The following is a 13061-nucleotide window of genomic DNA, read 5'->3' on the forward strand; positions in this document are numbered from 1 at the left end:
ATTCCAAAGCAAAATACTTAATTTGACCCTTCTCTAGACTTTTGCACTTATACCTCCATTTTACTGCAATTTTCTGGATCAAGAGCTAAGCTGAAGACTGTGGGGTTGGTTGTAATTCCCAAATGGCTGTTTCATGACACTCAACACTTTTGTTATCAACTGCTTCCAAATAACATTAAATGCAACTCTTGGAATTTAAAATGACTGTATGTATCCATCCTAGCAAACAGACAACAGGTTACAGGGGATTAATGAAGTTTTACAATCCATCAGCCAGGAGAACTTTTTAACGTAGTTAAAGGAATGTATCCAAATAACAATTAATTACAACAATTGTCTCAGGGAAAGTAAACTAGTATATTTAGTCCCATTTAATGCACATAAATTACAATTTAAAATGTGTATGTCCTGGAGCAGGGCTGACTATTAACAATTTGAGAGTCTTTGGAGTTTCAGATCCCACTGTGAAGTCAATACCATGGCAGCGTACATTGATGTGGGTCTTGGATATTCAAGACCTGGCACTAATTAAACAAGTTCAATTACTGAAGTTAAATCAGCGTGGCGATCCCCACATATTGGGCACACTAATGCAAGTTTTAACTATCTGGTGGTGCCCATGGTTTACAGTCCAAGCTGAAGCTGCAAATCCCACCCCAGGCCATGGGGCTTCTCCCGTGCCCAAGAACTGGACTCAGCCCTCGCATGCTAAAACTGCCCCCTCCTCCCAGGGCCAAGTTTTTCCAGTCCTGATAATTAGCATTTTGCTAGGCTACTGTAGCACAGACAGGCACATGCTTGTCACAAGCACTCCAGAATGAAGTCTGGAAAAATTTTTGCCCTGCTGTGCTTTGTGCTGCCAGGTTAAGCCTTAACAGGCAGTTTAGTTCACACTACGGTAGGGCGTATGAAATGTAACCCCAAGGCTTTCACTACAGTGGGGAGGATATTCCCAGACTAACTGCCCTGAAAGCAAGCCAACACACCTCAGGAAAAAAAAACCAACAGCATCCTGTTCTTACAGGACCACTGCAACAGATCTACAGAGATAAATGTATTTACTTTTCTTCTAAACAGAGGAGCAGTCAGCCAGCCTGCACTTAAGAGATGTTTCAAACATGCTAATGCAGGAAAAATACTTTGTATTTCTACTAGCCTCCCTTTCTGCCACCAAATTAACAAGGTCTTTACAACTATTCTCCCACCCCTACTTGAAAAATTCCAGTCCAAGTAATTAAGATGGACATGAAAGTGTCAATACTGAAGTGTGATTTTATTTTAATAATACTTTTATTTTGTAAAGTGCACCATCGTTATTGGGGAGAGGGGTGGGAAGCTTTTTCTTTAATTACTATGCTAGGGCCAAGTTCAGAGAATTTCAGTTGGTTGCCTATAATTACATTACAGACACTCTAAAAACATGCATGCAACTGTTTGATACAATTAGATTGTTATGATCCAAAGAATAAAATCAAGCCAAACCCTGAACACTGCATGATATAGTATTTGGCACATAGGCTTACAAACAAGCTGTAAACCTGTAATTTATAACCCTCCAGTATCTCCTGCTTAGTCTTCAGTATTTTAGCCCTAGATAAACGCACAAGCCTGAAGATAGAATATAACTGCCAGACTGACAGAATGCTCTCTAGGAAACACTCCTGTACAGTGCTGTCAGTTTATTACCACTGGCCCATAAACATCAAAGAAAGATGGATGCCAGAAGTGACAGGCCAGAACTCTTGTTAGCACAGACCTTTAAAAAGGAACATCTCTTGATGCTGTTTGTTTAACGTTGGAAATGGTCCATGATTAACAGCAACTGAGAACAAAATGCCTTCCTTTTCCACAATAGACAGGCAAATTGCAACTTCAGGAACAAATGAAGTTGTCCCTCAATACAATATATGCTATCAGAAGTTAGCATCACTGGATCACAAAAAACAATTGGGAAAAAAAAAAAGACAACACCATCAGCATGTTTTTGCAAAAATCCATGCCTCTGAAGCAATGTTCAGACTAAGTAGCCAGGTTGTGGCCCACAATATTTCAGGGATGAGCAGGAGGTGGATTAGGTGCACGTGGCTGCAGGGCAGTTCTAGTAAGCACACACATTGCTCAACGGAGACTTTCCCTTTTACTTGCTGTTTCTACAGTCACTATGAAGTTTGCATAGAGAAGATGGCCCATCCCCCAGTGAAGTAACAGCTATTATTTTCCAAAAGAAATGTGTTCTGACAAAGTAATGCTCAACCTCTGAAAAAACGAAAGAGATTCTCTCCTGTCTTGTGACAGCATAGTCTTCATTATGCCCTCGGCCTCTGGAAGGGAGTTTGAAGGTGCTGAAGTGGCGTGGGGAGAAAAGGAAAGGGACTGGCTGAACAAAGGTGTAGTTATAGTAAGCTGTAACACAGCCGTTAAGTTTAAAAAAAGTGCCCAGATACAAAAAAAAATGGGAGAAAGGACCTGTGGAATACTGAAATGTTATTAAAGATTCTGCATTCTTTATCTGTTCGAAATAGTCCAGACTTCAAGAGGTCATCTTATGAATTTACTCTAGCATTGAATCTCTTTGTAACAAAAGCAGAAGACATGCGTGAACACTTATATGCGTACCTGTCCTTCCATGCAAGCTGGCAGAGAAGGACAAGGGAGGTTGAAATGATACTGACACCTGCCCCTTCCAGAGCCTTTAGTAAGTGCTCTGCAGAACAGCAGCACCAGAGGTGACAGCACAAAAGATTTCAGGTAGTTTAAAATACATAGTTCTTTTGCTGAAGGAGAAATAAAACACTTGTTTTATTCTCACCACACAGCATTTAGTGTTTTGAATTGAGGCTTTAGTAGTGTCAGATTAGAAAGCTGACTAGGCTAAATTGAGGTTAAAAAAAATAATCTCCAAGAGTGCCATAAAACTTCTAGTTATCATTGGAGAAGGGGTTTATTTTAATTTAACTTCACTTTTCTTTAAACTCTGGTAGAGACAGCCTCCAAGAAATGAAAGGCCAACTGTATAAACAGGGGAAAAGCGAGACACTACAAAAAAGTAATGAATTTTAAAAACGACACATTATTTGTGGCTCATGATTGCTAATAGATACATACTACCAGTAATGTTCAAATTCAGGGTGTAGGTTTTTTTTTTTTCTTCCAAAAGCTTCAGTGACTTCAATGCTTTGCTATTTTGCTGCTTTCAGTTTCAAGGAAGTCCTGCAGCATTAGTGGTGAGGTTACAGCACACTAATTGTTGTAGGCAATCAGGAAGAAGGTCATATTCCCTTTCTCCTGAGCAGTTAGAAAAATGGTAAAAACTTAGAGTTCGTTACTTGCCTCTCAAGCTGTATACAGCAAAGGTGTACTTATTAAACAAAGGCAATTTATATGATCAGAGAGGTATGACATAATCAGACAGTGATTTGGATACAAAACCTTTATGTAACTGTTAATCTGTCTTTTCTTCTGGATTTTTAAACTTTTGAACGTGAGATTGAATTGCTGTGCGTCAATTTGCAAGGCACATTTTTAGGCCAAATTATTATATAGTTCATGTGCACGCATACCTAAACATAGGCAGAATATCAATTAATATAGTAGCATTCAGAGTCAAGCAATCATGGTGTTTTCTTATTTGCACACCATAGCAAGTTCTATTTAATTTTTATAATTTTTAAATGTGGACGAACATGATTTGCAGGTCTAGTGAACTGGAAACTGAGACACTGGGCCAAGTCAAAATTCAGAAAGTCAATCAAGCTACGGGAAAGTGTATGACCCAAGTATTCGTCCACTTTAGAATACTATGCTTCAGTCTTCTGCACAAAGATGCTCCAAGCAACTAAAGCTGGCTTTTTAGGCTTGTACACTGTCACAAATTGAAGTATTTCTTCTGGGACGTCTATTGGCTGATGTGATTAACTGAAACTTGCCATTTTCAATCACGTGTAGATCTGATATGACAATACACAAAAAATCCAAGGTAGCACAAAGGCTTGTTCAGCTATCCAGACACAAGATTTTGTGTAGTGCATAAAGGTGAGTCTCCAGTAGGTCTGGACTGCAAATTTTCCACAAAAACATGGTCCTTGTACTTTGTCAAATTGCTCTTCACTTAATTTCAATATTTCTATCTGCATTCAGATAAAAATTCCTAGCTTAATTTATTGGAAACACAGGAGAAAGTGTGAACAGGCACTAATGAAGGCCTAAACAGAGCCAGTCTCTTCTCTCACTGAGGCATATAGCCTCCTTGTCTCACAGTCTGTGGGAGGTAACTTTTTGGCATTTCATCAGCTGATGGTGGATTTCCTTCCACTGTTCCAGGTCTCACAGTTTGTCCTTCGATACTTGCCTGTAAAACATCTGGCAGAGCAGCTTCCTGGGTATTTTTTTCTAGCCCAAGGCCCAGCAGCTGCGAACTCTGACCTGAGATCTGCAGTTGTGCAAATCCCACAAGATCCCCCTCGTTAGTTGGAGTAATTTGCTTTGTTCTTTCAAAGCATGGCCTGTCTGTGTTGGTTTCATCCTGACCACCATTTTGTTTGAAATACTGTTGCCTCTGTGATGTACCGTCACCCCCCCCAGAGTGATCTTCTGATCTCTCTTCTGAATCTAGCAGTGGCTGAGTCGACTCAGACCTTGAAAAGACTTGTACAGGTGTTTGGTCTCTGTAGCCATTAAGCACTACAGTTGAATACTGTACAGTGCTTGAAGTGTTTTGTGTAGTTTCACCTTCATCGCTGTCAGAGACGCTTTGCCTAGGAGAAGACATGCATGAGGATCCTCCAATACCACTGCTGTGTCCTTCTGAAGTACTTTTTTCCTTTTTAAGCAAGTCAAAGGGTTTTAGATCTTGTTCTGAAAAAGACTTCTTGTCATCAGCTTCTATTTCTACGACGCTTACATCTGTAAAGCTGCCTTCTGGGTACATCTGATCTTTGGAACTAAAGTTATGCTGAAAGAAAGAGATGAATGTTGCCTAAGAGGAAGGTTAAAAATCAAACCCCTCATTAAACATCTGAATTTTTCTTCTGTAATTGTTTCAAGTTTCTTCATGTAAGTTTTCTTCTTACTAAGTTTGGCAATATCTGTAAAGTATCTGTTACAAAATGAAGGATGTAGCTCTGTTTCCAAGACGAAGTCTTAATTATGCAGCTATTCTAAAACTATAGTGGATATGCAACATTTGCTCTAATTTTAATTACTCTCAAGAGCCGTAAACATACAGCCATTTGCTGTACAGCACAGGAACATTCTATACTGAGGTCACACACACATTACTTCCAATAACGTGTCCAACATCACCGCACTTCTTCATAGAAGTTAGCCACAGTTTATTGAACAGAATTTGCTATGTCATTCACCCCACATGGGGAATAAATTTTGCTGCCATCTCCTCATCCATGAGGAACTCATAGAGCTTTCTCTCATTCATGACTCAACTGGGCAAACAAGTCCTTCGAGGTTTTAAAAATGGGAATCATAAATTCTGTTTAGTTAATCCTCATTTCCCACGAATGAGTAAAATAATAAGGACTTGACCCTTCCAACTAGTAAACTGAATATAATTCACAATGCTGAAGCCTGCTCTGTGGTGTGAACTTGCACTAACATATTTCTCATGCTGAACCTACTGATGCATTGAAGTCTTCTAACCATATTGTATCACAATGTCATGAAACTTAACATCCATGTTTTTTTCCTTGAAATCCGTGCACGCTACAAGACAGAAGACTCCTACTGGTTAGTTTATTTGAAACCTTGTAGACTAGGAAGAAACAGGATGCAGAAAATATTACCTTAGCTGGAACCTGAGGAGACCACTGAGCAATGTTACTCTTGGATGGATCAGGGACAATAGGCCAAATATGCTTTTTAATTCTGTAAAGAATTAAAAACAGAATAAAATTGCAAGATGCACTCCCCAAATTCCTATGTTGATAGCAAGTACTGGACAATCCACGACACCACTTCCTTACATAGCAATTTTACAAGAGTATTTATTTCCAAATAGGAATGCTTCCTGCACTTATCTACATCTTTGTAGGAAGCTGTACTATTTAGCAAAACACATCACTGCACTTACAACTCCTCCACACACACGGCAAACCAAAAAATGGTAACGGTTAGTGAGGGATTTTCATATTTATACCACTCTAGAATCTACAGAGCAATTATTTAGGTAGTCTATGATGCGTGTCAGTATAAATATACACTGTTGCTTCTTTAAGGTAACTATGAACATCACAGCTGTCAAAATCTAAGCCAACTTCACAGCTAAAAATGAAGGGAAAATATTTGAAGAAAAACTTGCTGAAAAGCTTAATGTTTACTAACACTGTAATTAAATAGCTCAAACACAGCCAGTAAAAAAATATGCTGTGCTTCACAAGCTAGGGATCATCATTCTACTGTCATACGATGACTAAGAAAACAACACAGACAGTATACCCTGATCAAAACCTAACAAACCTAATCCTGACCAGCTCTAGCAAGAAAAGCAGGAATTTCCCTGTAGGATTGAGTCATGGAACATTTAGTTTGTGTGCTAATTGTTAAGTAAAAAATTAGTACCATAAGAGCCCCGATTTCTCCAGGAAAACACAAAAATGTTTATGACCAATCAAAGTATGCGTGCTTTACCTTCTTCTTCTGATCTATCTACAGAATATTTACTTGTTTGTATTGAGTTATTGCCATGTCTCTTATGCCCAGAAATACCAGAAGCATAAGAGAAAGACTTCATTTATACTTACAAGTCACGTTTGTTGAAGCAAAACAAAACTCCAAGGAGCACAATCAACAGGAACGCCAGACACACAGGTACAACTATGGCTTCAATTTCTCCTTTCCCTGAAGAAAATTAAGAGAAGCAGTTATACCCTACATTGGCATTTGAGGAACTCAGTAGCAGCATGCATTCCCAAAGGGAGAGGGAGAATCTGAAACTGAATACACCCACAGCGCTCAGTCTTAAGCTTCACCTTCAGAAGAACCTCTTCACCATCTGAAAAGAGTCTGTTGGTGAAAACATGAAAAGCTCTGTCCCAACAATCTCATGCCTTGCATCAACAAAAAACACAGGTTGCTCTAGACGCTGTAATACTGACAGAAAAGTAATTTTATGGTTTGTGCAGATATGACAGTAACATCTATGTAAATTCATTTGTGGTCCAGGTGTTTCAGTGGCGTACTGGCTGCTGTAACAACATCATGGTCAAATAAATAACGTAAACAAAATCACTAGTCATCCATCAGTTTATTCTGTACATGAAAATATCCCCTCCCTGCAAACACTTAAGGTCGCATGCCTGTTATGCACTTCTTCCAATATTATACACATTCTTAAGTAAACCTTACAGAATGCTTAGGGAAAAGCAACACGATACAGAAAAAAAATTATAAAAATCTGCTTGATCTAAAGTGCTTTCCACAACTAAGTTCAGTTAATGTTGTTGCTCTTACCATTACAAATGGGAAGCACTCTCTAAAGCTGAATGTACAATAAATTCATCTCTTCAAAATGAGTCTCTTCAGTTCTCTGTAGAGAACTGGAGCAAACTTTAACAGCGATATGAATGAGAACCTGAGGAAGGGTTGTAAGAACGGTACGTGCCAACTGGCAGCTAGATGAGCAGATTAAGATCCCAGCACACCTCTGCAGTTCCTCAGGACACCTGTATCAGGATAATAAAGGCCAACCTAACTTCAGATTAAAACAAAGACTCTGGACTCTAGGACCCATCAGACACCAGAAGAGAAGGCAAGGGGAAGGAGTAAATCCTAATGACTCACACCAATTTGGGGCAAAAGAATACTATAACCTAAAGGATACATAAAACACATCCAAACCCAGCATGTTTGCCAACATAAAAGAGCGATCCATGAGACCTGCAGAGGATAGCTTGTCCTCTGTACAATCAGAAGAAATCCTGGCTAAACCACCTCATCGTGATTGAGTACTAGATAGGCTACCTGGGTATCATGCAACTGAAACTTTTTTTCTTTTAAATAAAATCACCTTCCCCTCCTATCAGATCTTGCACAAAGACTTGCTATACTGCCGCAACATTACTTTCTACTTCTACCAATCATGCCACTCTTCCTTACCAAATTTTTGTGTAGTAAATGTGAAATCAGGACCACTCCTGCCTCCTTCATCTGTGTACGCCATCATCCGCACAGTATACAGTGTGTCACTGGTTAGAGAAGAAAGCGTATACTCTGTCTCGGAAGGATCCACCGTCACAGCTAAAGAGAGGAAAAAATTTATACTACTTTTCTGTACAATTAGATCTGTACAAACACAGTCGCATTAGGACATCATGTCCTCAGATGTACAAGATAGTTTTAGTAGAATGCCTGGCTGTATGGAAAATAAAACAGACACAGAAAGACTACAAACTGGTACAAGAAATGCTGAGATTCGTTTGTTTCTGTTCAAGTGTTTGAATTTAGTCTATTTCTTTATGATATTTTGTGTTAATTTCCCATGTGTGTTTTTTCACCCCAGAATGTAGCTACAAACTAAACTAGTAGTAAAGTTGAGACTTAAAGATCTATAATAAGCAGACTACATGGCTTACTAAAACCAGCTAGTTACTAACTAGAAAAACATGGTTAACTAGAAATAACAAAAAGTAGGGCAGGCATAAGTAATCAGTCCTTCCAATTTACGCAAATCTAAAAAAGAAAACCTTTTGAATAGTGCTAGCTCCCTGCCTTGTTCCTGCAGGTCATACACACTATTGAGAACTAAAATGCACTTCAAACAAGATGTTTTACATCAGTAACATACTGATGTGGCGTTCCAGAAGGATTAAAAATCCCTTCTTTTTGATCTCACCCTGTATTTAGATAGAAACATGGGAGCACAATACCTGCAAATCAGCTTTCAGAAACTAAACTCAGTACCCTGTTATACACAGACTGAATGCTCTGAATTCTTTATTAAGGACTTTTCTGTTCAGTATGGAGGAGAGCTAGGCCCCAGACATCAGCTTTACGTCACTAGAACAGACTGTCAGCCATACTCTACTCTGTATCTTGTTTTTCCAGAAGATGTATTAGGAAGGAGACAGATGGAATACTTCAATGGCACAAAGCACTTTCTCAGCTTTCCATTACCTGTTTCATTTCCATCAACAGTTTTGTAAAATATGGTGTAACTTCTGATAAATCCATTTTGTTCATCCACTGTGAGATGGTTCCATGTCAAAACAGCTTCAGCTTTTCCTACTTTTTTTGTCTGAACAGTTGGTCCTTTTGAAGGACCTGTAATGGGAGATGAAGATTAGTTTCCGTTGGGCACCCTCACATCCACAAAAGCAGTGTATTAATGAGCAGTGAATTTCTATTCCATAAAAACTTCAACGGAATAGCTGCACTAACTCATTTGCAAAGCATTTTTTTTCAGACAAAATAGCAACCAAGATGTTTTAAAAGAGAAACCTCCATGAAAAGAGATATGAAAAACAGTACTCAGCAGATCACAGGAAATCTTCAAAAATTAATTAGTCTTGGCTTCATAGTTGAGATTTAAAATAAATCAGCATAGAAATTTTACTATACCAATAAAATAACAAACTCATGCCAAACTGTCTGATAGAGGTTTGAAAAAAGGGAAAAAAACAGGCATAGAGATCTGTTTAACTCCTTAATACTGTAAATAAACAGAATGGATGTTAATAGAAGGGACAACATCAATTATTTCAGATGACGCTCAAATGTAGGACTACTTTTCATTACAAAGTCCACAGTAAAGCAAAGGTTTCATTATTTTTAGTCAAGAAAGTCAGTCTATATGACTATGTTGTACTTACGATCCTGCTGAAGATAAGCCTTCACAGACTGTCCACTTCCCTGACCATCGGCATACAGAGAGTACACAGTTATCAAGTAACACTTGAACGGCTTTATATCACCTAATAAAAGGAATTTAAAATGTGTTGTTTCACAGATGGTCAAATTCCTCACCCTCCTTCTTGTTTACTTCAGATACAGGGCTCTGGGTTTTATTAGATGCACCTGTATCTAATGCAACTGGATCTCACTGATACACTGCTCCAAAATATTAACTAAAGGAACAATACAATGGTTCACATTCAAGTGTTAAATTTAATAAAAAGACTTCATAGAAGTCTGGTTTTTTTCTATTTGTTTTAAATAAAAAGCCTTTATCTGTCCGCAGCACTGAATCCCAAAAATATTGATTTGAGCTACTGACAATAATATCAAAGGAACTGTAAAGCTGATCAAGTTTCATTGTTTGAACTGAAAGAGGGATAAGAGAATTTGATTCTGAAGGAAATCAGTCTTTTCACCACTTTAATGTTTCCAAGAACGAGAAGACTAAACAAAACACAGATAAAAACTTTGATGTTACATAATATAAATTAAAAAATGCAAAATTAGATACAGTTTTGTATTTGACAAAAATAGACAGATACTTCCACACTTATGATAAACCGAGAGAAGCCCTCAGGACTATCCCAGATTCCTGTCCTACAATAAAGTTCTAGTCAGCATAAGGTTCTTCCTCACTTTGAGAATACTTACTAGGTTTTTAGGGTGTTCTATGAAGTATTTACAGATATGAGCAAAATACCTTTTAAGTATGTTCCTTGAACATTTCCTGGTTCGTTCTGCCATTCTATGACACAGTCTGAGCTGTTGGACACCAGACACCATTCGATCACGTATTTAAGAACGTAACTGTTAGGAGCAGTCCACCCTACCCACAACTTGCCGTCTTTAGGTAGTGTTCTGACATTCTTCACAGGAGCTGTGATGGAAGAAAACAGAAACGTGATAAATATTGACAATTCTTCCACTAGATATTTGTAATAATAGCTATTTTGTCAAATGTGGACAACTTTTAGGTTATTGTAATGGTGACAAGTTGACAGAACATAATGAAAAAGCCATCTTCCACGATTTGGAAGCTTACATCTGAATCCTTGTAGCAGAAATCCAAAATAAGCAGTATCAGGCTATTTAAAAACTGGAGACTAGACTCAGCTTCTCTGTTCTCAAACACAGTAAGTTGCCTTATTGCACCGTAAAGAGATCACAGAATCATAGGATGGTTTAGGTTGGAAAGGACCTTAAAGATCATCTAGTTCCAACCCCCCTGCCATGGGCAGGGACACCTCCCACTAGGAGGTTGACCGTGTAGCTCAAAGCCTAAAAAGCTCAAAGCTACCAGGTTTCTTCCAAAAGAAAGGGTCTATTTCAGAGAGAAATCAAACCCTGAGACACTTCTAAATTCCCATTATAATCCTCACATTCATGTACCTTGCCAACTACGTCTGGCTGGAATGCTACTCTGTTTGAAATATATCCTTAATTAGCTCATCTAATAGTTTACAACCTGTGGCTATCCCTTGGTGTTTACACTAAAAGGAGCACCTGACCGCATACTTCTTTTTTGCTTCCTGTCCTGGTAGTTGTTTGGACTGTCTAAGAGGAGGCTGGAAGTAAAGAGAAACCAGCATATAGTTATTACTCCTACTGGACAATGAAAGGAACATAATAAAAATGAACATGAACAGTAGGGAAACAATGGAAGCAGATGACAAAGCAACCAGGCAAGATAATGAAAATGGGGGAAAGTGAGACTGCGACAACAGAAGAAAGGGGCGGGGGGAGGATCAGAATGCAGAAGGAAGAAGAACAATGGTGAGATGGTGTATACATGAAGTAAAGGATGCTTGCTTCCCCAGCTCTTTGATATTTTAAAAAAAAAAAATCAAAAAACCAAAAATGCCTGCTATGCTAAGAAAAGAAGCAATAGGAAATGTAACGCACAGTAGCTCCAAGGACCAAAAAGAATATCAAAATAGCACACGTAGCTTCAAATACACCTGTGACTACATAATTCCACACGTTCCCAGATATATAAAAGGCAGCATAATTATATAAGACTGTAGATACATTCACTAATACTTCAATTATGTGTCCGTGTAAAAAGTATCATTTTACAACACTGAAGATTTCTTATAACAAAAACCATGCAGATGCAGTTGAAAGACACATTACTAGGACACTAACCTTTTGAATTAGTTGCTGGGATCAGTAAAACTGATGGAGGGGATGCCCCAACTCTGTTGTGGGCAATCAGAGTTACTTCATAAGTTCCATTTGGCAGTTTTAATATAAGGTTGGTGGTATTAACGTTGTATTTTTCTGGTGGACTGGAGAGAGATGATTTAGCTCTGACAGTCACTTCATACTGCAAGATTATTCCATTGGCTTCAAATGGTTCCAATGCCTGTTAGAAACACGTTTTTGATTAAATCGATGCTGAACAAACATGACAAACTTTACTGTCTTTGATGCATAATTTAAAAATCTGAGAGCAAGACAAGTTACACAGATCAAATAGCTGTGTATTTAAGGAAAGCACAAATAACGTGTGTTCATTTCTATAAAGCAGTAACTTCAGAGTTATTGCTCATTTAAATCCTCTTTCTTCTTTGTTCATCGTCCTACCTAGTAGTTTAATAAAACCTATTCTGTAGAGACTGAAGAACATGTGTTGATAAAACCTGCATTTTATGTGGCTTTACAACACAACAACATAAAGGGAATCTCACATCTTAAACTGTGGTGAACCTGAACATGAAACAGACCGAGTAGGTTTTTTTTATTACACATGGAAAAATACTTGTTTCTGTTATCTACTAGCACAGAAAAATACTATGTTTCTATGTAACAGTATTAGTTTTCAGATTACTTAAAAAAATTGTTGAAACTGTACAGTAGCACCAGTTTCCCAACTCTAAGCTAAATAATGCCAGAAGCGGTATGTGTCATGAGTTACATCAGGAAATGATGCCATATCAATATACATGTAACTTCACAAAAGCCACTTAATAATAGGGAAAAAGTAATAGTAAAAAGACAGAACAAATGTGAGAAAGCTCACAGAGCAAAAGAAAGCATGAGATGGGGACTGACGACAATTGCATTCACTTTCTCAGCTTTGGACTAATTGGCAAACTAGAGGGTACAGCCTACCCCATGCAAACGTGCAGTGCTGTATTTAGGAAGTTTTGACTCAG

General features: G+C 38.2%; 1 protein-coding gene across 2 annotated transcripts in view; it reads right to left on the minus strand.

Moving 5' to 3' along the window:
- Positions 1–1259: 1259 nt before the first annotated feature.
- The window catches only part of IL6ST (interleukin 6 cytokine family signal transducer), a 34300-nt gene continuing 22498 nt past the window's right edge, over positions 1260–13061 (minus strand). For both annotated transcript variants that reach the window (XM_074569186.1, XM_074569185.1), the window contains exons 9-16: positions 12049–12268; positions 10604–10780; positions 9819–9920; positions 9124–9270; positions 8107–8247; positions 6753–6849; positions 5796–5877; positions 1260–4951 (exon numbers count right to left, since the gene is read on the minus strand). In XM_074569186.1, the coding sequence (XP_074425287.1) occupies positions 4226–4951; positions 5796–5877; positions 6753–6849; positions 8107–8247; positions 9124–9270; positions 9819–9920; positions 10604–10780; positions 12049–12268 (1692 nt within the window). In that variant the 3' untranslated portion in view covers positions 1260–4225. The remainder of the gene's footprint in view (positions 4952–5795; positions 5878–6752; positions 6850–8106; positions 8248–9123; positions 9271–9818; positions 9921–10603; positions 10781–12048; positions 12269–13061) is intronic.

The sequence above is a fragment of the Larus michahellis genome, chromosome Z (assembly GCF_964199755.1).
Source record: "Larus michahellis chromosome Z, bLarMic1.1, whole genome shotgun sequence".
Lineage (NCBI taxonomy): Eukaryota > Metazoa > Chordata > Aves > Charadriiformes > Laridae > Larus > Larus michahellis.